We start from the raw sequence: 25,306 nt of genomic DNA on the forward strand, positions 1-25,306 counted from the left end.
TTATCTGCCTGCAGGTAGCCCTCAGCCAGCCTGAATACCAGAGTCTTCAGATTTCTGCGTCGGATGCTGTCACTTCTTCCATGATGTCAGGTCGTCAGAGGTATAAAACATGCAGCCGACACCATTACACCAGTCTTTCGTGCTGTGCGGTGCCCGAAGCAGAAGCAGTTCGCAAGTGCCAGTTGGCCAGCTCATGAAATTTTCATTTTCGAGTTTCAGACCTGAAGTCTTCAAAAAATTAAGTACCCCTTTGGGGGGATCCTTTTTTCTTGTTCTAACTGATGTCAGAAAAAAATTAACAATCGTCTTGTCTGTGGAAAGCAAATACCTCATAGAGATTTTCATTCGTACTGCGTCACCTGTTTAGGCCCAGACCACAACGTCCCTCGCTGTTGGTTTTGTGCCTTTTTCAACGCCTGAACTATTCGTTGTCGGGCTATTTTTGTAGCTAAATACTTTTGTTCTCAATCTCCGTACTCTGAAATGGCTTTGTTAAGCCATCCAACTACCGATCTTCTGAAAAAAACGTAAAGATAAAGACAGAGACAGACCGCATAGGTCCAAAACTGCTGACGACGCTTCCGTTAAGCTAGTCGCCAGTCCGCCGGTACTCAGTGAGGTGCTTTTGCAACCCCTGATACCCACTACTACAGATTCACAGGCCTCTACTGAGACCCATTCGGAGTCCGGTATGCCGAGAGATGCTTCTTCGACTATGGAACCTGCGGATGCCTCTACCTTGGATGGGAACAGAGCTGCTGTGCAGGCACCAGCTTCTGAAGGTGTATTCAGGCCTACCGATTTTCATATTAAACCGATGACTTTGTTTCAAGCTAAGAATACCGAATTCCTCCGGCCTAAAGCTCGCACAATGCCTAGAAAACCGACGACCAAACCGCATTCTCAGGCCCATATGCCTCAAAAACAAATGATTAAAATGGCTGAAGACCTTATTACCTTAATTAGGGGAAGCCAGCCTTCCCCCTCTGAGACCTAGAATTGATTTTCTTTCTGATTCTTCTGATCAGGAATCTGATATCTGTGTTCCTTCTGACTACCAGGATTTACCCTTATCTACTTATGAGGATTCTGATGCAGAGGATTCCATTCCCTCTGCTTTCCCTCCAGAGGATTTTTCTTTTGGTGAAACCTTACATACCCTTGGGGAGCCTTTCCGCTGGGAAAGCCAGGACTGAGAGTCCAAAAAGAGACTTAGGGAATTCTTACTCCTGCCTCAACACAGGCCTCTAGCTATCCCTCCTGTTCTGGGGATTGTAGATGATGTTTTCTTGGAATCCAGCCGTACCCTAGACACTTTTCCTCCAGTGCCTAGGAAACCTGACAGGTACTACAGAGTGCCTGACTCTCACAAATTCCTCTTTAAGAATCCTACTGTGGATCCAGAGACCATTTCCCATGGACCAAAAGGCAATAAGGCTCGTACTGCCAAAAATCCTACCCCTTCTGATAGGGACTCTAGAGCTTTAGACAGATTGGGTAAGAAGGTATACACTTCTGCTATTTTGACCATTGGAGCTTTAAATTGCCAGTTTCATATGTTAAAGTATCAGCAGCATATTATGGGACTATGTAAACAGAAATTGATATTGATTCCTGACTGTGCTGAACACAAAGATTTGCAAGATGGTAAACATACTTTGCAATTTGGTTTTGATGCTTTAGAAGCATCTTGCAGGGCTGCTGTCACTGGGTCTGTACTTAAAAGGCATGCTTGGCTTAAGGAACAAAACTTGCCAGGTCATGTTAAAGCTAAATTATTGGATGTACCCTTAAACCTTTTGGCGACAAAGTAGAAGTCCTCAAAAGGATGGAGGAAAAAGCTAAATCTATGCAAACTGTTAAAGATTTCGTGCAAGTACAGCCTCCTAGATTCAGTAGGCATTGGCCTTCAAAGAACTGGTCTTTTCCAGTCCCTTCCAGGCCTTCAGTCCAGAAGTTCAGTCTCAGACTATGCACAGATCTAAGCAGTGGGGGGCTCCCACTTCCAAAGGTGGGAGTAGTAAGCCACCCCCCATGGAAAATTGGCACAATGACTTATCCTTAACTCTTCCAAGCCCTGCTCAACTACTTGCACCCTTAGGAGGAAAACTCACCCTGCATGCAAAAAACTGGGAACTCATTACCCAGGACAAATGGGTTTTAAACATAGTTTCCCTAGGATACAGATTCCACTTCCACTCACTCCCAACCACAAGTGGATGGCCAGACCTCCCCCCAAAATCAGTGGGCGGAGGCCCAAAAACTAATTCTATCTCTCCTCAGTGTCAGGGCTATTCAACCTGTCCCAGTAAAACAAAGGGGACAAGGTTTTTATTCAACATTGTTCCTGGTTCCCAGAAAAGAAATCTCCTGGCATCCTAACCAGGACCTGTCTATTCGCAACACCTTTCTGGTGGTTCCAAAATTCAAAATGCTAACTCCTCAACAGCTTCTTCCTATGCTAGCCAAGGATGCCTGGCTGGCAACTCTAGACTTAAAAGAAGCTTACTTGCACATCCCAATAAGGGAATCCTGCAGACAATACCTAAGTTTCAGGGCGGGCTCCATGCATTATCAGTTCTCTGCACTTCCCTTTGGCTTATCTACTGCGCCCAGGGTATTCACAAAGTGCCTAGCTCCAGCCATTGCATTTTGCAGGCAGAGAAATATTCAGATTTACCCATACTTGGGATGACTGCCTGATTCAGGCAGAAAGTCAGGACTTGCTATTACAACACCTGGTATTTGTAATGAGACTTCTAATCTCACTGGGATATGCCATCCACGCGAAGAAATCACACCTAGTACCCTGCCAACAGATTGTATTCCTGGGAGCAAGCTTAAACACAACTTCCCAGATAGCATTCCTCACTCCAGAGAAAAACGTTTGACAGCCTACTTCAAACTACTGGCCACAAAAGCCCAGCTATTTGCAAGGAAAATCCTGCAAGCCCTGGGGTTCATTGCCCCTTGCATTCTGTTAATTCCATATGCAAGACTGCATATGAGGAAACTTCAGTGGTATCTAAAAATTCTATGGTGTCAACATTCTCAGGACCTGGAACCAATGATTCCTATCTTTCCTTGTCTAAGGACAGAGTTCCTTTGTTGGGCAGAGGCCTGCTACCACAACAAGGGACTCCGTTTCACTCTACCCCCTGCCACCCAAACCCTAACAACAGAAGCATCAGACTATACATGGGGGGGTGCACGTGGCAGAGCAGTGCATTCAGGGCAAATGGAACCCAAAACAGATGCACCTGCATATCAATCAAAAAGAAATGCTGTACAGAATGCTGCGACAGCCTTCAAAGACCTTATTCTTTCAGGAAAACTATTGGTAAAGACAGACAACACCACAGTTAAGTGGTACATAAACAAGCATGGGGGACCCCATTCCTACCCACTCTGCAGACTAGCCATGGTTCTTTGGAACACAGCCTTGAGCTACCAAGTGAACCTGCAAGCACAATTCCTGCCAGGCAAACTAAATTCACTGGCAGACGACTTAAGCAGAAATCTCATGGATCCACACAAATGGAAACTGGAACCCAAAATATTCAAGCTGTTGAGGAACAAATGGGGGACACCAGAGATAGACCTGTTTGCCTCCCCACAGAACTACCAGTTGAACAAATTCTGCACCAGAACTCCCCACAGTCAAGCTTGGAAAGTGGATGCCCTGTCCTTTACCTGGGAAAGCCTCTCAATTAATGCCATTCCCCCTCTGCCTCTCCTCTCGAAGGTTCTACTAAAAATCAAACAGGATAAGCCAAGGACAATACTGATTGCCCCAGACTGGCACGTCAGCACTGGTACCCCCTTTTGCGCAGTCTGACAGTGCTGCAACCATGGCATCTGCCTCAGACCCCTTCCCTGCTGTCCCAGCAGGCGAGCCAGATTCTGCACTCTCAGCTTCAAACCCTGAACCTTGCAGCCTGCCTAATTCCCTGAGCTCACCTCTAGCAACCCTCAGTAAGCAGGTGTTGGATGTCATTCTTGAGGCAAGGAGACCTAGTACTAGAAAATCCTATTCAGAATGGAAAAGATTCTGTTCTGGAGCCAGGCTCAGGGGTGGCCACAGCAGTGCCCAGCTTACCTCATATTCTAGATTAATTAACAGAAATGCTCCACAAGGGCCTATCTTTCTCTTCAATTAAGATTCATGCCTCTGCCGTTTCAGCACATTATAATACAAAGCCACCCCTCTTCTCTCATCCCCTGCTAAAACAATTCCTTAGAGGGTCCAAAAATTTAAGGGTCTATATCAGAACATTGAAGTATTAAAACTTCGAATGTTCTAATATCTAACACTATTCAGCGAATGCATTCAGTGAACGCTAAGCATAGCGAAGCTGCAGAACAGCAAATTCTTTCCTCTGGAAAGAATTCGGTTGGCCGTTTCTGTGGCTTTGCTATTCTTAGCGCTGTGTTGGAAAGTTATGGGTTGGGATCAGGTAAGTGTGCGATTGTTTGTACGTTAAGGTTAGGGGATGGTTAAGTGAGTTAGGGTTAGGGTGCGGTTTAGGCGTGTGTGCGATAGTGACAGACTTTAGGGTTAGGGGCGGTTTAAGTGAGTTAGGGTTAGAGCGTGGGTTAGGTGACTATGCGGTAGTGACGGACCTTAGGGTTAGGGTCTGGGTTAAGGTAAGTGGGTAGATAGTATATGTTTAGTTTAGTGTAGCGTTAGATGTAGGAATTTAAGTGCATGTGTGTGGTTGCTGTTTGTTTGATGTGCTTGTGTTGTGTGTATGTTTTGGAGCAGCGATTTTTTTTTCCATGGGGGAAAAATTTGCTGTTCTGAATGCTCGATATTTTCATGTTTAGATGTTTTGGGGGTGATGAAATAGCATTGGCTATTTTCATCTTTCGATAACATGATACAAGTGCAAATTTAAGACCCCCCCCCCCCCCAGGAGAGCTCCCACTCCAGCCCGGGACATTAACTTTGTATTGGAAAAACTTACTCCCCTGTGAACCAGCTACTACAGCAGAGTTGAAATTCCTTTTTGGAAAACAGCCTTGCTTCTAGCCATCACTTCAGCAAGAAGAGTATCTGAACTGCAGGCCCTCATGGCAGTGGAACCCTTCATTATCTTCCATGTGGACAGGATTTCCCTCAGGACTAATCCATCCTTTATGCCCAAGGTGGTGTCTAGTGTGGCTCTAAACCAGTCCATTCACTTGCCTACCTTTTTCTTTAATCCTCAAAAAGGGGGAAAGGATACTGCATTCTCTGGACATGCACAGACCTCTTTGATTCTATTTGGACAGAACTAAGTCTCTCAGAAAATCTGACCAGCTGCTAGTTAGCTTTGCTGCAGGGGCAGAGGGGAAGGCCATTTCAAAGCAAACCATTTCCATATGGATAGCCCATTGGATCCATTTCTACTACATGCACCATGGAAAACCTACCCCACAGGGGATAAGATCACATTCCACCAGGGCTGCTTCTACCTCTACAGCATTTCTCAGAGGAGACCCTACCAGGGACATCCTGGAAGGTGCTACCTGGAGCTCTGTACATACTTACACCAAGCATTACCACCTGCCTGTCTTTTCTGTATCCAGAGCTGGATTTGCTACAGCAGTCTTACAGGGCCTGATTGCTAGCCCTAATTTTCTTTAACTACCTCCACCCTTCCTTAGCTTTGCGAATCAACCCAAATGTGATGACTACAACAGTGAAACACGAAGAACATAGTACAGTTGTGTACACTTACCATAAATGTAGATGTTAGAGTGTATTCACTGTTTCAGTCCTGGTTACCCTCCCTCCAGCCCCCTGACTTCTCTTGGCTATACCTTTCCTTCTTGTTTGGTATATATTATATCATGTGTATTTGCTTTTTACTGGGGTTGTTCCATACCATATAAGTGCTTCTTATTGTAGGGGCACTTGACATCTGGGGAAAGAAAAACTGATGTAATGGTGTCGGCTGCATGTTTTATACCACTGATGACCTGACATCATGGAAGAAGCGACAGCATCCAATGCAGAAGTCCGAAGACTCTGGTGTTCAGGCCGGCTGAGGGCTACCTGCAGGCAGATAACCCAAATGTGATGACTGCAACAGTGAATACACTCAAACATCTGCATTTATGGTAAGTGTACACAACTGTTCTTTGCTTGCCATTCCCGATGTTCATCGTGTTTCACTGTTGCAGTCACTACATTTGGGTAATCTGCTGGCAGGTTGCCCTCAATCAGCCTGAATAACAAAGTCTTGGGTCCTGTGTCAGTTGCTGTCTCCTCTTCCATGACGTCAGGTTGTCAGGGGTATAAAACATGCAGCCGATGCCATTTTAATCCGTCTTTCTTGCCGCGCGGTGCCCGAAGCAGAAGCAGTTCGCAAGTGCTGGTTGGCCGATTCCTGAAATTTTTGTTTTCGAGTTTCAGAACCGAAGTCTTCAAACAAAAGCTAAGTACCCTGTTGGGGAAACTTTTTCTTGCTCCTTACCAATGTCAGTAAAAGTTAATAATTGTATTACTTGTGGGAAGCAAATACCTCATAAGGATTTTAATTTGTACTGTATTCCTTGCCTTGGCCCTGACCACAACGTGCCTTGCTGTCGGTTTTGTGCTAAAGTTAACCAACGCAATATTAAGTGTCGGTATATTTTTGCTTCTAAATACTTTGGTTCAAGATTTAACTATACTGAAATGTCATTGGTTAGCAGTCCGACTACCCAAGACTTTGTTATTCAGGCCGACTGAGGGCAACCTGTCAGCAGGTTACCCAAATGTAATGACTGCAACAGTGAATACATTATGGTAAGTGTACACAACTGTACTTTGTTAGTTGCTGTAACACGGACTGTGTTTATATATTTCATAGTACAGAAGTGGTATTACGTGTGGAAACTGTATACTTTAGAAAAGTTAAACTTTTGCTGTCGTGGTGAGGTGGCAGTTTAATAAATGTCAACTGCTGTGTTTGGACTATCTGTTTATGAAGAAAATGTGTCACATTTGAGGCAAATGTCATGCGGAAAGCTGGGTGAAGGCAGTGTATACCTCATGAACTTTTCTGTTTCAGTTATTGAGCTGCACTTTGTTATAGTATGCTGTAAGGGTCAATTATAATTGAAAAATGCATACAATCCCATGTTGCTCATGTTTACAGATGTTTAGATGGCGTGACTCTTGTTTGATTGTAGTAGGGTCTCGATGTGGTAGAAGGAGCTATTATTGTTTTGGATGGTCTTTTCAATTGCTCCCCAATCTGCTTCCACCCCCCCCCCCCCATTCAGTTTATAAGGAGAAAGAGATTATTAAAGGTTACTGAACACCCAACTTCTAAGTGTACTTTCAGTAAAGTAATTCCCTCAATATAACATACTGATCCTATTGTTGTTGGATTCGATTTGGAAGTTCATTGCGAGAGACTTGCAATCTGGTTGCGATAATACGCAAGTACCCTTTAATTTTAGCTACAGTACTTAAAACCGAATGCAACACAATACACAAACCATCTCAGCTAAGTAACACACTAATCACATGGCTCAGATTTCTCACACGTGAACACTGAACCGAATATAATGCAATATCTACTCCATAACTTATACTAAAGTTATGTCATTTTTATTACAGTAATTTAATTCATCACATGACCATTATGATTTTCTATTCTAGTGTAAATACCAACTTTTCCTCTATTTTTATTATTGTTTCATATATATTTTTATTGAACTACCTTCATTTACTATGTTAGAACACTGATTTCTATGTTTATCTCATAGTTCTAGTGATTATCTAATTTTTGCTAGTGGAGCTTTTCTCCCCGGGCCTCTACTGAAAATGGAAATGTATCCAGCTAGACTAGCCCGGTCAACAAATGTAAAATAAATAAATAAATAAATAAACTACAGTTGTCACTTTGAAAAGAACAGTCAACTCGGCTACATTTTCAAGCCTGTCATTCAAACATCCCTTAAAATGCTGCAACAGAGATCTGCTAATGAAAATCAAAGGAAGCAAAATAATTTAAAAAAAAATGTGGTTTGAGGCTGACAGTGAAAAGTAAGCGGTCACAGCAACGTTGTCCACTGATGAGAGAGAAAACTACAGTAAGTGATCCCGTCATGTTAAGGATTTCTTTCTGTCCTAACATCACATGAGGAAGGCAAAGCCATTGACTGTAAAACAAAATAATGTTATCCATGGAAGCCTCCTTCAGATCATTTTTGGAGTGTATCAAATTAGAAAATAACTGTGATCATTTACTTTGATACAGAGGCATTAGCAATGCAGAAAAGTTTGATTTGCTGAAAAACATGTTTTTGTTTGTTTTTTTAGGTGCAGTTCTCCTTTTAAATCTGTCCTCTTATCTAGCCATTGCTCTTACTATAGTCGAATGTTTCAATGTCAATAAACGTGTGTGTGCGCGCATTCGTGTGCTCAGTTGGACATGCTACATCTAAAGAAATCCCAATCCGTCCGCACCACACTCTCCAGAGACGTCAACCTCATTACCACAATCACCAGAACATGCTGGAGGGACAGTTTTATAACCCAGAGACTGCCCATGCTATGGAACAGACTTCCCGTACATGTCAAGCAGAGCACCTCACTGGCCCTCTTCAAGAGAAATCTTGATGAGTGGATGGGAAATAGAAAATTCACCCCAGGGATCACTCCAGTGGCTTTACTCGACAGAGGCACTGGGAAGTAATATCTGGTGGCACGATGCCAGGGTAATCCTATGCCTAGGCTCCAGGGCCATTAGCCTAGTACACATGAACTACATTGAAGTGAAGTGCAAAGGGTCGCATATTCTGGGCTGGGATTTTATGATGTACTTGACATAATAGAGTATTTTATGTATTTCTTTGTTAGCCAGGGTAGAAAACTGATTGATGTGGACTTTTTCAAATTTGGCCCAGGAGCATTCTGTAGTTAAATAACTTGCTAAAAGATGCACAGTAGACAGATGGGGGACTAAGGTAATCAAACTTGGAAGGGGATGTTCAATGTTTGCAACTGGCTGCTACACTTCGTTTACACGTTGTGTATTTTAGGTCTGCAGTAAACTTCAGGCCTTTTTTTGTTTCAGTGATGGAAGTTGATTATACCAACGCTTTGCTTTTTTGTGTAGTATAAAAGGTATCTCCATAGCTGTTGTCAGACATTTGTTGTCATGGTTCAGTGATGTCAGCTTTGGTTCCCTTTGAGTGGTGAAGGTGTGTACCCAAAAAGGAGGTGGTTGTTGCTCAGCATTTTTGTGGGTGCATATTGTCTTGTGGGCTATGGTCAGTTGTGATTGTCATGGTACAGGAAATTTCAAGCCAATTTAGCCTTTGTAGGGCTGTGCAGTGATCAGCCTTGATTGTTAAAACTGTTTGCAAATGAAGCAGTTTTATTGCAAAAGGGCCGTGGTTCAGTTTAAGTTGTGGTGTGAAGAAATTGGTCATGGCAGTGGTTGAATATAGTAAGCTGCAGAGGAAAATGCTTATATGTGGTAATTAGACTGCTTTGTTAGTTTATAACGAGTGTGACTTTTTAAAGGAGACATTTATTAACTATATTGACTTAGAGTATTGAGTTTTAGGCTTTTGTTTGAGGATCCCTAGATTTTTAAATTTGTATTCCCTAGATTTTTAAATGTATTGTTTATTGTGAAAATACTACTGATTGAATATGGTGGTCACTGTTTATTTCATGCTGAAGTTGAGGTGAAGATTTTTTTTGGGCTTGATAAGTAGGCTTGAATTTAACAATTACATTATCTTGCCGAATGTGGACGGTAAATGTTATGTGAAATAGACTTTCAGAGTAGAGTCACCTGCAGGTTATAGTGGGTTGGCAGTATGAATGGTTTTACATATAACATAGTGAAAGTGTTAGAGAAAGGTCCTAGAGTGGAACCCTGAGGGGTGCCTGACATTGATGGTTTTGGAACTTTGCAAGTGTTTGATCCGGGGATGCATTTAGAGAGAGCAGGAAGTGTGGAGGCCAATATTGCAAGAGTCTAGTGAGGAGCAGAACATGTAATACTACATCAGATGCCTTCAAGGGATGTAGGAAGATGGAAGGGACTGTTCCATTATTTTTTTAGATTTTAAGAATGTCTGTTTAATGTAACAAAAACTCAAGTGATTTTAGTTGGACCAGTTAGGGGATCTGTGGTTGACCCCTCCATTCAGCATGTTTCCTGTAATTTAGACAAGTGAGATATATGTGTACACATTATATATATATATATATATATATATATATATATATATATATATATAATGTGTGTGTGTGTATAATACGTGTGTACATATAATACCTATATGTGTATATACATATGTATGTTATGCATGTGTGTGTGTGTGTGTGTGTGTGTATATATATATATATATATATATATATATATATATATATATATATATATATGTATACACACACACACGCATGCATGCACACGCGTTTAGCAGTGTATGTGTCAAATCATCCTCATCATTACGTGATTAGTAGAAAGTGTGCTGACTCAGTATCTGAATTGGCAGGTAACTGGGGGGATTAGATGTATTTGTCATAATGTGACAACATATTTTATGCTGGTGCAGGGGCTTCTGAGAACAAAGAACTGATCTGTGCTTTATGAAGTGGATGAACAGGTTCATTGACCCATTGAAGAGGGTCCCTTTATAGCTTGACTAATATTTTAAGAACATATTTGTTATCTTTAAGGGATGAAGTTGCTTCCATCAGTGTACAGTACCCTTTTGTCTTTCACCTACAGTGCTTCTTTGTTACCATATCAGAGTAATATGTAGTTGTAAGTCAAGTCTGGTTTCTGGTTACAGTTGTTAATTTATAGATCGTGTGTATCTTCTAGAAACAGGTTTGTATAAGCATGTGAGAGACACTATTGTGTCTTCTAACAGCAGATGAGTATAACTGTAAGGCACACACTGTCACTAAGCAGAGAGAAGGAACAAGGAAAGAGTTGTTACACTGCTGTAAGGGTTGCTGTGTTGAAGATGTACTGTTTTGTTGAGCACGTCACAGAACTGTACTGCTGTTAGTACTAATTTTATTTCAGTTGAGCATTATGGCCCTAGTTCTTTTATGCATTTTATTTATTTATTTTATTTATTTATTTATTTTTATTTTATTTTATTTTACATTTTATCAGAGACTATCCATGTGCAACTAACAGTGGGTAAAACTGCCTTCCAGTTTATAGCCTGCTACAGACCACCCTCCCAAACCCAGGAACCCCACTCGGCCTTCCTGAGAACACTGGAAAATATGAAGGTCTCTCCAAACACCATTATATTGGGCGACTTCAACTACGCAAACATAGACTGGGAGCATTACTCTAGCTCCAACACCCTAGCCCAAAGGTTCCTAGAATTTATAAACTCAAATGCTATGGAACAACTTGTTACCACTCCCACAAGAGGGGAAAACATACTGGACCTGATCATCACCAACATGGGGACTCTATGCTCCAGACCAGAAGTGTATCCCTCACTGGTAAGATCAGACCATAAACTAATCTCACTGGATATTCACATCCCGACCCCACCCCCTGCCCAGAAAACCACAGTGAAAAACTTCTCTAAAGCAAATTTCACACTCCTCAAAACTGAGGTGGAATCCTTCAAAGCACCCGGGCCTGTGGAAAATACGGCCCAGACCGCAGAATCCTTTATAAACGCATTCTATGAACACCTTCAGGAATGCATGGATCATGCGATCCCAAATAAAACCAAGACACAATCCTCCAAAGGCAGACATCCTGTCTGGTGGACCCCAGCCATAAACAAACTATACAATAGAAGGAGGAAGCTACTAAATGATAGAGCAAAATCCCAAAAAGGGAAGGCATCACTGATCAGTATTAGCAAAAAACTACAGGCACACATAAAATTGTCTAAGGCCAGCTTCGAGAGAAAAATTGCACAGGACACTAAGGATAATCACAAGGCTTTCTTTAGTTATGTTAGGAACCTGGGTGGTAATTCCCAGATATGCTCAGAATTAGTCCAAAATGACAAAAATACACGAACCAACAGACATTGACAACATCCTAGCTGACAGGTACAGCGCAAACTCCCCCCCCCGCTCCCCACCAAAAGGGCAAATATCTATCCCAGCAGAGTGCTGCCCCCCTGACATCTCAGATGCTCAGGTAAGAGCCACCCTCTCCAAAGCAACAAACACAGCATCAATGGGACCAGATGGTGTCCCGGCTGCGCCCTACATGAACTCCAAGAAGAGCTAAACCCAAACATAAAACTACTGTTCAATCTCAGCCTTACTACAGGATATGTGCCCAAAGAGTGGCATACAGCAACAGTGGTCCCTCTCCATAAAGGTGGTGCCTCAACGGATCCTGGAAACTATCGCCCCATAAGCCTGACTAGCTTGGTCTGCAAAGCTATGGAAAGGATCATCATGGACCTCATAAATAAAGATATTGGGGACCTACAGACACTGGATCCTACCCATTTCGGCTTTGTTAAGGGCAGATCCTGCCTCTTAAACCTGGTTGATTTCTTTGAAACAGTCACCAAGGCCATTGACGAGGGAAGGTGGTCCACACAGCCTACCTGGACCTCGTAAAAGCCTTCGATACAATACCCCACTCGGCATTATAGATAAGCTCACCAGCTTAAATATAAACCCCTATGTCACTAGATGGATTGCAAACTGGCTCAAGGACAGAACCCACATGGTTAGAATTGCTGGAGCCATGTCAGACTCCAAACCAGTTACAAGTGGTGTCCCACAAGGCTCAGTCCTGGGACCTCTCTTGTTCGGTATATATTTCTCGGAGGTACAGGCCAACACGGAAGGACTGTGGCTGACCAAGTTCGCAGATGACTGCAAACTGGGCGCCATAATCGACTCTCCAGCCGACACAAGCATCCTCCAAAAGGGCCTCATAGAAACAGACAACTGGTGCCAGAGCCATGGCCTCAAGCTAAATGCCAAAAGTGTATAGTCATCCCTTTGGCAAAACAAAGTGCCCACAAATTACCACATAGGTGGTAATCCATTAAGTACAGAAGAAGTAATTAGGGACCTGGGGACCCAAGTTGATAGCAATCTCTCATTTGACAACCACGTGGCCAAAGTGGTTAGAAAAACATTTTATATAGCCCACCTAATCATGAAGGGATTCACATCTAGATCAGGGGAGGTCATTGTGCCTCTTTACTCATCCCTCATCAGGCCCATAATTGAGTACAATGCCCCTTTTAGGATGTACCTTACCAGACACCTGCAGCAACTGGAAAGACCCCAAAAGTACCTCACCAAGAGGATCAAAGGGCTCAAACAGATGCCATATGCTGCCCGGTTAAAGAAACTCCAGCTCTACTCAGTGGCATACCGCCTGTTCAGAGGCGATCTGTGCCTGACGTATAAAGCCATGTCCAACCCGGAATTAATGGACATGCTGCACCTCAGAAAATCCAAATCCCATCGAGCTACGCTCGAGAGACTTGAACCTCAGCACTGAAATAAATAGGACATGCTGGAGGGACAGATTCATAACCCAGAGGCTCCCTTCACTCTGGAATAAAATCCCAGTCCAGGTTAGGCAGAGTCCCTCATTGACTCTCTTCAAGAGGAATCTTGATGAGTGGATGGGAGATCGTAGGTTTACCCCGGGTATCACTTCTGTGTCACTGTTAGATAGAGGCACAGTATACTAACCTCGAAAAAGGGCATAGCAAAATTAATTTAAAATGGGTGGCGAAAGCCAAACACATTCTGGCTAGGCTTATAAATGCCCTAGGGCAGATAGCCTAGTATGAACCTATTTGTTGACCGGGCTGGTCTAACTGGATACATGTCCATTTTCAGTAGAGGCCCGGGGAGAAAAGCTCCAAGACACATACAAAATACAACATAGAAGGAAATAACAGTAAAGATACATACAAAATACAATATAGAAAGTAGTAGTAGTTAGAACAAATAAATTTTAGTTAGAACAAAAAAAAAAACAATTTTTTTTTTTCAAAAAATAGCAAATAGTTAAACGTTGTTAGAGAAAATACTAACTACCATACTCCAACTGTGCATAGCAAGAACAGTAAACAGCAAGGATAATATTTATGAGAGGATGTTATATACATATATTTATGAAATTCATTAGCAGTTTCATGGTAAAAAGAATCTATAAGGGTAAGACTATGATGCTGTATGGTAGTTATTGGTGAGAAGTAAGAAAGTTAGTCAAGATTAGTGCAGGAACATAACCAGTGTGTATTGAGGTATAGTTTGAGTTTCTTTTTAAAAAGTTTAAAAATGTAAAAATTTTCCTTGTTTTTGTACTTTTTTCCTACCATACTATTCAAACACCAGTTGTCCTTCCATGGGTATGAACTCATCCGTAACCCAGCATCCTTGGAGCCTGTTGCCCACACCGTAGTGACATAGTATCCCACCACTGCATTTTATTTTTTAACTACTTAAGGCCAAGCTCAGGAAGTGAAGGATGGTGTTCCCAATGCCTGCTTCTCTTAGTTGTTTTAGAATCTATCAGTTGAGAGAGGTAGTTGAGGGCTCTAAACACATGACATAAAATGTTGTGATCAGCAGCTTCTGTGCTAGACTAAGGAAAGCACTAAGAATCGTCTCTAGAATGTCCACTCATGATTAAATTACATTCAGCCTGGGGCTTATAAAGAAAATCTGTTTTAATGAAGTGTAGCAGCAGAGTCTGGGTTCTTCTAGGTTGCATGTACATGACATCCTTAATGCCTGACATCCTATGGGCAATGACCAAAGTCTACTGCTCCATCTTAACATAGTCATTATGATCGTGGAGAATGAGTGTGATCATAGGAAGTCCTTAATGAACTGGTCTAAGTGTAGGGTTTCCCCAAAGGAGGATTATGTGAAGGGGAGCTTCAAGATTTAGAGGGCTCATTGTCTGTCTCATAATGATGTTTAGTCCTCATAGGTAGTCAGAGGGAGGAAACCTTGTGCTTCTGGGGCAAGCTTATGCACAGAAGGCATGCATGGGGGTCATCTGCCAGTTGTTTGACGGGGAGCCATTACTCAGATGCACATCTTACAAAGGAGGCACAAGTACATGGGAGGCTCAGCGTGATGTCAGCACTGGAGCAGTGTGTCTTCTTTAAATGTGCTAACCACATGAATGTGGACAGAGCCCACCAGACTTTAAACATTTACTAAAGTTGAAAGCATGAAATATGATCCCTGATATCAGAAGACCCAGCAGATCCTCCTGTGGCTGTGCCATCAAATCGAAGTAAAACCTGGAGAGAAGAGTCCTCAGCCCTGAGTATGACCAAAATGCTGTAACAAAGGTAACTCACGGAGGGGACCACCACTCCCTGGAATCGGGTTGGTTATGTGTATACATCTGCCATTTGACTGAGGAAATGGCACTATGTACACCCCAAGAATCACTACCAGGGAGTGCATCTTCTCATCTAATTACCTACAGTGATGGAAAGAGACATGACTTTGAAGCATTTCTCCTGGATGATGAGCTAGCAACACATGAGCACTGAAATTTACTGTCCTTTAGGAACATTTGACAGAGGCCTGTCCTGAGTCATTGTCCTTCTGACAATACTCTGGCAAAGACCTGGAACTACAAAGTGGATTTTCTGTTCATTTGTCAGCAAGGCACCTTCAACTTCTGTCCTGACAATGAGGTAGGGCAACAGTTTCTCCCTTGGATGTCTTTGTGTGACCTAGATAAATTGCTGGCACCTGAAATAGTGCATCACATTCTTCTCCCAGGCATTATAGAATGGCAGTGGGGATTTTTGTCTTCATAAGGTTGTATTAACACTTGAAATGTATTTTTGTTAATCCCATGGTGGCAGTCAAGTCAGCTCTGCCAGTCCAGTCATCTCCACCCCAAGTCCCATCCTGGCAAACCCCTAGTGCCCCCATGTCAAGAGGTTCTCTCATATAAGAATGCTCTTGCACTAAAAATGCCTCCAGTTTTGTGCATATTGAGCAGGTAGGTGAAATGGGTCAGTAGAGAAGCTGTCTTGTCATTGTTTGAAGGCTTTTTCTTTGACCTGGGTCCACTCCACCATGTGCTGACATCATCTCATATATGCTGTGGGACCCTGGCTGCAGGGTGATGTCACCTACTAGTTCCCTCTATCCTCTCAGCCCAGCATGTTTTCCTAGCGCCCTAGTCTCTGCAAGGGCTTATAGGTTCATAGGTCAGTACTAGGCTGCCGACCTAGAGAGGACTATTAGTAGTCTAGCCACAGTACCGAAAATTGTAGGTACCCATTGAGCAAACCAATTTATACCTAGTTTAGGTCCCATTCATTGAAGGCATGAAGGGCTAGACTCTGAGTATTTTAGTTGCCCATCCATTTATCCAAGTTATGATTAAAAAGATACAGGGAGCTACTTTGCTTTACATCCAAAGAAAGCCTATTCCATAAAGAGGTATTCTCTGGAATTTGTCTTTCATGCTGTCAAGTCCTGTTTGTTTCGGTGGAAGTAGAGATCTGTTGAGCAAGGTTTGCTAGTGCTATTAGATTTGTGGATATGCAGGAGGTCAAATAGGGCTGGATTATTTGAGAATCTAAGGTCACCTCTCAAGTGTCTGTAGGAAACGGAGACTGAGCCTTTCAAGATGATCTGGGTAGTTCAAAGAAAACATACCTTTGATTATCTTAGTGAGGAAATCTCCCAAGCTGGGTAAGACAGGTACATACTAAAGAGGCCATTATACTGTGTTGTAGGCCTGATGAGGGAGGAGTAGAGAGGGTTAATAACTTACTTAGTGCTGGAAGAAATGCCTCTGGTGATTAGTCTGGCAAGATAAAAGGATACATGGTGAACCAAGGATGGATCATTGTCAACGAAAGTGTCCAGGAACCTAACAGCGTCCCCTTTCAAAGAGGTGTCACTTGTGTTTTAGGAGCATGGGAAGTGTCCAGTTTTATCAAAGGACACAGTGCTGCATTTCTTGACATTTAGTTTTAGTCTATGGTCCAGTCACCACTTATTGTTGTATGCTTGCAGTGAGGGTGAGTTAATGATATCTTCAAGTGTGCAGTCATTTGCAAACTTGGTCAGCACAGGCCCTGAATGTCAGTATTGACCTTAAAGAAGTGATGCTAGGACTAATCTGTGGTGGATATCACTGGTAACCTCTCTTTTTAGAGAGTTTGCCTACCAAACTAATAGACTGAGTTGTGTCAGTTAGCTAGTTTTCTATCCAGCAGACAACATGGGTGCTTGTATTTAGTTTGATGAACTTGTCAGTGGAGTCAGAATGTAGGATAATATGAAAGGCCTTGGTGAGGTCCAGATAGGCAGTGTGAACCAATTTGCCCAAGTCTTAAACTTCATTGACATGTTAAAAGAAGCCCACCAGATCCAATAGGCAAGATCTGCCTTTAACGAACCCAAGCCGGTTTGAGATTAGGAATTGTAAAACTGAATATGTCCTTGGTAATGAGTAGTGAGAGGTGCCCACCATAAACCCTCCCCCCTGGATGGGTGTTACCATCCTCCCTGTCACTCCATCAGATATCTGTGCTGCTAATCAACTTTGAGTTAGCTGGGCTATAGAAGATTTTGTTGCTTTAGGCATCAGACATTCTGCCTTAGCAAATATGCAAATCAGACTGGAGATCTTTATTGTGCAATCAGCAGAAAAGAAATGGGGGGCCAAGGGCTAGACACTATCCCCATAGTCCTTGATGGTACAGCTTATACTTGTAATAAATCATTTATATTTACAAAGCAATAGCTGTTTCAGAAAAAAAACTGAAATGTGGAAAAGAGGGAGTAAACCCTGTTTAGATCTACAAAGAAAGGTGTTGGCAGATTAGTTTTTAGGGTAGGGCCTTGCTCTATGGCACTCAGGGATGAAGCCCTCATTGCAAACCGGATGACCTGAAGTATGATTAACAGATTGGGCGCTGGAGATACAGGTGGGGGGAGGGTGGGAGTGAGTGGCTGATGCTTACTTGTCCTCCTTTGGGGAAGTCTGGCATGCTGATGTGCTGGTAGGTAGTGAAGAGAAAGGTTCCTTCTTTAATCATTGTTGCACTATTCCTTAGTATTGAGACACCCTACAAAGGTAGTCATACATCCAGCTAGCATACCAAAGTATGTCCTGTATCTGAGAGTGATGTATGTAAGTGATGTACAAATGCAAAACAGTCGGAATTTGTTTCAGTCCAAATGCAGCATTTTGTTTTCGGTCTGTAAGTTGTATACTTAGGTGCAAACTCTTGTGTCTTTTGGCAGATAAAGTACCCTGTTGGGGACTCTTCCTTTTCTTCAGCTTTGTTTTATTGTAGGTACATGTCATCCAGAAAAGAGAAATGTGATTGTGGGAGGCAGATTCCTTATAAGGATAGACACAAGTGCCTTTTTTTGCTTACTCACAAAGCACAATCAGAGTGTTTTATTTGTTAGGTCTTTGTCCCCAAGAGCCTGCACAACCATCTGAGCTCTGTATTGCTCTCTCTATCATAGTCTCCCTTGAAAATCACCACCTTAATTTTCTTGCCCAAGGAACCATGTCCTCAATCTTCCTGCTCAGATGTCCAGCCTTTTTTATAAAAGTTGAATAAATAGAAACCAGAGACTTCTGATTTCCAACCTCTGCCCAGCTGTCTCTGGTGTTCGATGAAGAGACAGCAGAATCTCTGGTTTGGAAGCCCTTCTCTGCTGTTGCAACCCCTTTGGGGGCAGGCTTGTTCATTCAGGCTGAGCAGACATCTGTTGAGGATGAGAAGGGGAACCCCTACTAGTGATTTTGTAAGGGCCTGGGGAGGATTCTGCAAATTCTTGTTCAAGACTAAGTACCGGCTTGTTAAATTTTCCTCTGAATGTTCAGAATTTGTTTGGCTGTGCAGTTGCAGACCCCTTTCAGGTGTTGAGGGCAAAGGTAAGGTTATGGAAGACCTTAAGCAGATTATCCTTTCCACTATTAGAAGCTGTCTTTGCAAAGCAGATCGTTTTGTGTGTAGACATCAAAGGCAGCCTCAAAGGGGTAAATGATCCTATGAACCTATAGGGGTCCAGGGAAGTAATATTGTGGGAAGAAATAGCCAGGGAATTGTTATGGCTAGGCTTGTATAGGCCCTAGGGCCGATAGCCTAGTACCAACCTATGAACTATGAATCTATGAAAAGTATTTTTCCTGAGGAACCAAGTCATGACTGCAGGGGGAAAGAGTCTTCCTTTCCTAATTAAGCCTGGTTCCTTTTGACTGCCTTCCTCTTGGCCAGATTTCCCTTTCTCAGACTGTTTGTCCTTTCTCATTTGGCAGAGAATTACAACAGACAGGTGGGTTCTGTCTGATTCATGAAGACTTACAGAATCCTTCCTTTTCAGATATTCCTCAACCTTCCCCTTGCCATTTGCCCCATTTTACATCACTGATTAAGATCTTCTGGCCCAAGGGTGCTATTCAGGCAGTTCCTTCTTGCCGGAAGAGCAAGGGTTGCTGCTGTTGGATGATTCTAGTTCTTAATGTGTTCTTGCAGACCTATCTTACAGCTTTCCTTTATCAACACTTTGAGAGTTCCCTCTTTCAAAATGTTATCTTCAGATTCTGTTTCTAGTGCTTCTGCTTCAAGGCTTTCTGGTTCCTCTAGATTAGAAGGATGCTTATCTCCCTATTCTTGTTCATCCTCTTTTCAGGAAACATTTACAAATCTCTATCTTCATTACATTATTAGTCTACCATTTGGTCTTCTACAGCTCTGAAGGTGTTTGCCAAATGTCAAGCCCCTGCCATGGCCTTTTGCAGACTGCACAGTGTTCAGTTTTTCCTTGTCTGGATGAATTTGTCATTCAAGCTCTTTCCCAGTAGGCTGTCCTGCAGGATTTGGATTTCACAATGCATTTGCTTTGCAGTGTAGGCTTCACTCTAAATCTTAAAAAAGTTAGTTCTGAAGCCTTCTAAAGCTCAAGTTTTCTTGGGTTGCAGAATTCAAACTCTTACTGTGACGGATTTTTCTTCCTCCTTCAAGGTCCTCTCTTTGATGACCTTCTTTCAGTATTTTCTTCCCTTGCAAGAAACCCCAGCAAGAGATTTTGAGTTTCTAATAGCCCTTGGATTCATGGCATCTACTATCCTAATGGTTCCATTTGCCAGATTCCATATGTGGATGTTCCAGTGGTATCCAAAGTCAGTTTGGCTTCCAGATTGCCCTGCTTTGGACTTGCAAATTCCTCTATTGCCTTGCCAAAGGAAGGAAGGAATTTCTTTGGTCAATCAACCAGATGACTCTCCTTTTCTGGTTCCTCCCCCCACTCAAGAACTGTATACAGATGCTAACGTGGGAGGGTGGGGCTTGTCCCAACAGCAGCAGGGAACAGGGAGTTTGTTTTCCAAAGAAGGTGACTGAACTCATTATTGTCAAGGAAATCAAGGCTTTGATTTTGGCTCTTCAGGCCATGCATTACCTTAGTTCTCCATGACCTCAGTGTGTTTATAGTTAACACCACTGTTATGTGGTACATAAATAAGTTTGGGGCGGGCAAAGTTTTACCATGTTTACAGACTAGCCCTGATAGTATGGGACTTTGCCATTTGACACCAGTTGATTTTTCAGGCAGTATATATCCACTCAGAAAAGAATGATAGACACTTTCAGCAGATCCAGGACAGACCTCGAGGAGTGGATGCTACACAGAAAGGTTTTTCTGGACATTGTTCATCAATGGGGTGATACTCATGAAGAATTTGCCCCCCCAAGAACAGACAGCTCAGCACGTTCTGTGCCAGAGTGCCAAGTTGTCTGGCTTGGAAACTGGATGCATTGTCTTTCTCTTGGAGAGGATTTTCCTATACATATTTCACCCTCTTCCTTTGTTGCCAAAGGTCCTTCACAAGATTGTTGGAGAGGCCCAAAGTCTTGTTGGTGACCCCCTTTTCACCCAGAAGTCTTATTGGCGACTCCCTTTGGGTGCAGACAGCATTTGTTTCCACTTGTCTTTCACTAGAAAGGGGCATCGATCGATTGTTGCCCAGAGGGTGGGCCCCCTCACATATGACGGTCTTTCATTCACCCTCATCTTCTCATCCTACAGCTGACTCTCTGGATAGTAGGGTTTTAGTTCCTTTCTGGCACCACTTTTATGAGGATATGCTTTGAGTTTTTCAGAAGGTAAGAAAATCCATTACTAGAAAATGTTATGTAGCTAAATGGAAGAGATTTTCTACTTGATGTCACAGCAATGACCATGACCCTCTTTCTGTGAGGATTTGTACTGTTCTTTCCTGTCTGTATGAGTTTCTCAGTTCAGGTCTGGCATGATGTTCTGTTAAAGCTCGTTTGTCAACCATCTCTGCCTGTCTGCCACTAGATCTGTCACTTTCTTCTAGACTTGAAGGCAAACAGTGTCTAAAAGTGTGCTTCACATTAGGCCTCCAAAAAACCCATTATTCCTCCTTGAAACCTGTAGTATGCTCTTGAAAAGCTAATGCATCCACTTTTTGAACCAGCACTACTTCCACTTTGAAATTGTGTACCTGGAAAACTGTCTTGTTGGTTAGCGCTGAATTCAGAGAAAAGAGTCTGCGAACTTCAGGCTCTGACAGCCCTTCCTCCTTTTTCTGGATTTCCACAGAGGCAGGACATCTGTTACAGTTGGACATAGATGTAGGACTGATTCTATCTTAGTAGTTGTAAGTGTCTGGTTTGGAATTGCCAGTGATTTTTGTCTTTTGAATCAAACTCGCCATCTTCCCTTCTTTCCCTCTTAAAGTAAGAGTATTCTCCATTTTTTGGATTTGCTTATCCAGCTCAAATACTACCTAAAGATATTAGAAAAACATGACCAACTGTTTTTTTTCAGGACAATAAATTAGGTTTGCAGTTTCTAAGCAAACCTTTTCTTTTTGGATTTCTAAAGGCATTTCCTTTTGTTACTCTTTTCATGGGAGACAGCTTCCTTCTTCTGTGCAAACTCATCCTGCTATGGAAGTTGCTGATTCTGGAGTTTTTTTTAAGGTCTTGATGCTAGATCCATTCTGGGAGCTGCTACTTAGTCTTCTATGCATACTTTTATTAAGCTCTATCAATCGGATGTGTGTTCAAGGGTGAGCGCAGGTTTTGCTAGGTCAATCCTCAGTGGTTTTTTTTTTTTTTTAGGGCTTCTCAGTTCCTTCTTCTTTTCATGTTCTGCACCAATGATTAAGGAAGGACATAGTACATAACAGTAGATGTCTTACTTATCAGTATTGCAGCATTCTGTCCCTCCCTACTTCCCTCTTTTAGGTTTTATATTTTCTCCTCTTCTTTTGTGCCTTGTCTCCTGTTCTTCTGGGACAATTTAGTTCTGAGAGTTTTGCACCCTTATGTCACTTGTGCACCTTATGCTTTCGGATATAAGATGTATGATGCATGACAGGACCCAGGCTTTGGTGTGCTGGCTGGGCATACAACTACCTTGGCAAGATATGCCAATAGTAAGGAATACTGCAACAGTGCTAAGTAAGACATCTGCTGTTATGGTAAGTTCTTACATAACTGTACTTCTGCCAATCCATGTTTTCTTTGTGTGTGTGTGTGTGTGTGTGTGTGTGTGTGTGTGTGTGTGTGTGTGTGTGTGTGTGTGTGTGATGTGCAAGCAGTCCTTTCCATCTGCAAGTGTGCATGTCTGCCTAAATGATGGCCTCCCATGATCTTTGCTCACCTGATAAAGGGAGGTGAATAGGCAGATTGATTTGAGGAGGTCTGATGGCTTGTAGACAGTGTGATATAAAGTATTTAAAAAAAGTGATTGCAATGGTCGCTAGCATTTAGATCATGTCAAGTGCAGGTGCATGTTTCTGCTTCTGTCACATTTGTTTATATTTTGTTGGTTGATGTAAGTGAGAGTTAAGAAATAATGCCCTTATTTTCTATTTATGTATAGGAATTGATCTAATTGACATGGCAAATGATTTTGTAGAACCTCAAGGAGATGACGTAGCTAGAATTGCCTGGAATTTGCGCAAACGGATTTTGCAGTACCAGGAAACCTTTACAGTAATGGAGAAGGTCAGACACATGACTGTTGGGTAACTAAGAGAGTGAGAATTCTACTTTTTAATTTGGAACGTTACAGTAAATACAAAATTTGCACAGCATTGATCAATGTAGTTCCTGGTGTGATGGCAACCTGTTAGCATGTAGTTCATGAGCTATTGTGGCTGAATATGTAGACTGTATTTTTACTACTAGTTATGTTCAGTGGGTATTCGCCACTGGAAGCAGTGTTTGATATCATTGGAGGCATGTTGACTTTTAGTATTCATTTCAGTGCTGTATCTCATGCAAGCAGTAGGCGCATTAGAAAAAAATGCAATAGACTTGCAGGTGGGCATTACCTTTTCACTCTTCACTGACCTACCTCATTTGTGTTGTTGCTTTGCATGTCCCTGAAGTCTTCTGAAAAGTTTTGTTTGCTTCATTAAGGAGGACTTCTATGGCAGTAGCACTTTGAATTAACATTAGCAGATAACTGACTGATGCACTAAATGTCAGCCTTTGATGTTTGCATCTTGTTGTAGTATTTTTTGTGGTTGTAAAAGCATGATTTATTTGGATATAATGTCCCAATGAATTGTCATTACATTGTCAAAGTAGTCCAACATGCAGTCACCTTCCCATAGGTAAAACAATCAGCAGCAAACCAGTAAATTAGTCCAATGCAGCTCCAGTTAATGGCCAGTCAAAAACTCCAGCACAAATACGAACAGGCTAAGAACTTTTTATTCAAGTGGCAAAATAAAATAAAATATAGCGTAAACCACTAAAAATAAAAATATAGCGTAAACCACTTAGCGCTTTCACCTGAAAACAAATCCGGCATCATCAGAGTGGTAAACTATTGCTAACAAACCAACTGTTATAAATAAATTCAAAAATTCCCGCCCTTTGTAACCAACCAATCAATGCAAAATTCTGACTGGATGATGTTAAAAATGTCAAAGCCTTTTTTGAAAAAAGCAGCGTATTGTTAAAACACTTTTACAAATTACAAAACTTTAGGAAACCTTTGTTTGTAAACCTTCATAGTCGTCACTCAAAACACATGAAATTAAATAAAATAAAATAGAAAATGTAAACTATTATAGTAAAAGAAAATTAAATAAAAAATATATAAGTATATAATTAATTTTTTTTTAATTAAAACAGCTCAAGTGCATTAAGTGTTAATTACTAAATAAACTCTCTAAAGTAAACATCCATACATAAAAAAGTATATTTATGTGTCTAGTTCATATAAAAAGAGATCTATATTTTAAAATACTTGCCATAGAAATATACTCATTAATCCCTGGGGGTCTAGATGCATTTAATCTCAACTGCCACATTGTCTCCCTCATCTCTAATAAAATCATAAAATCACCACATCTATCATTGTCAGGAATCCTGTCAATAATGAAAAATAAAGACTTCTTAAAGTTAACACAGGTCAAACTGTGTAAATAGAGAGAATTGGTCGTCCTTTTATTCTTGATGTCCCTGACATGTTCAAGGTTCCTTAACCTCAATTTTCTGATGGTCTTCCCAACGTAAAAGCTGGGACAACTTAGGCAGGTAGCAATATAAATAACCCTCTTAGTGTTGCATTTACAGTGGCCAGGACATTTTATGGTTCTATAAAAATTTAAAACTGACACATATGGGCCATTGTTGATAAACTTGCATACACTACAGGAACCACATTTACTCATAATGGAACTTTTAAAAAGCCCATTGTTAGAGTTCTCTTTTTCAAACAACTCCTTCAAATTCGGCCCCCTACTGTATGTAATGAGAGGTATGTTCCCTATAATCTGTGTGGTTTCCTTGTCCATCGTGTATTGCCATGTTTCTCTCAGAATATTGACAATTGTGTCAGAGTAGCCATTAAAAGGCAGTACCATGGCTCTCTTATGTTTCTCATGGACGGGGAAAAAAGTCATTGGTCTGATCATGATTAACCTTGGGTAGGCCTCCTTGTAATATCGGCTTAAATGTTAAATGTCTTTTAACATCAACTTCCTCTTTAATTCTATCTAAAAGGTCTGAGGGGTAACCTCTTTGTCTAAACATATCCATTAGGACTCTCGTTTCCATTACATAATGGTCATCGGTACTAATAAGTCTAGACAGTCTTACCATCTGACCCTTAAAAACATTTCTTTTTTGAAAAAGTGGGTGACAACTCTGAAAGTGTAAAAAGTTGTTTGAGTAAGTTTCTTTACGGAAAATGTTTGACTCAATAATTAATTCACCTTGTTCTTCTTTGGTGTGCAATAGAATATCTAAATAGTTACAAGTGTGACCATGTACCTTAAATGTAAATCTCAAAAAATTTGTGTTATTGTTAAGGTAATCAATAAAAGTA

At 41.7% G+C, this 25,306-nt stretch overlaps 1 protein-coding gene across 4 annotated transcripts in view; it reads left to right on the forward strand.

Moving 5' to 3' along the window:
- Window positions 1-25,306, forward strand: part of ECH1 (enoyl-CoA hydratase 1) — a 1,020,088-nt gene that overhangs the window by 592,642 nt on the left and 402,140 nt on the right. For all 4 annotated transcript variants that reach the window (XM_044057167.1, XM_044057090.1, XM_044057235.1 and 1 more), the window contains exon 4: window positions 22,844-22,968. In XM_044057167.1, coding sequence (XP_043913102.1) covers window positions 22,844-22,968 — 125 coding nt within the window. The remainder of the gene's footprint in view (window positions 1-22,843; window positions 22,969-25,306) is intronic.

Source organism: Protopterus annectens, chromosome 1.part0, assembly GCF_019279795.1.
Source record: "Protopterus annectens isolate FY-2018-M chromosome 1.part0, PAN1.0, whole genome shotgun sequence".
Taxonomy (NCBI): domain Eukaryota; kingdom Metazoa; phylum Chordata; order Ceratodontiformes; family Protopteridae; genus Protopterus; species Protopterus annectens.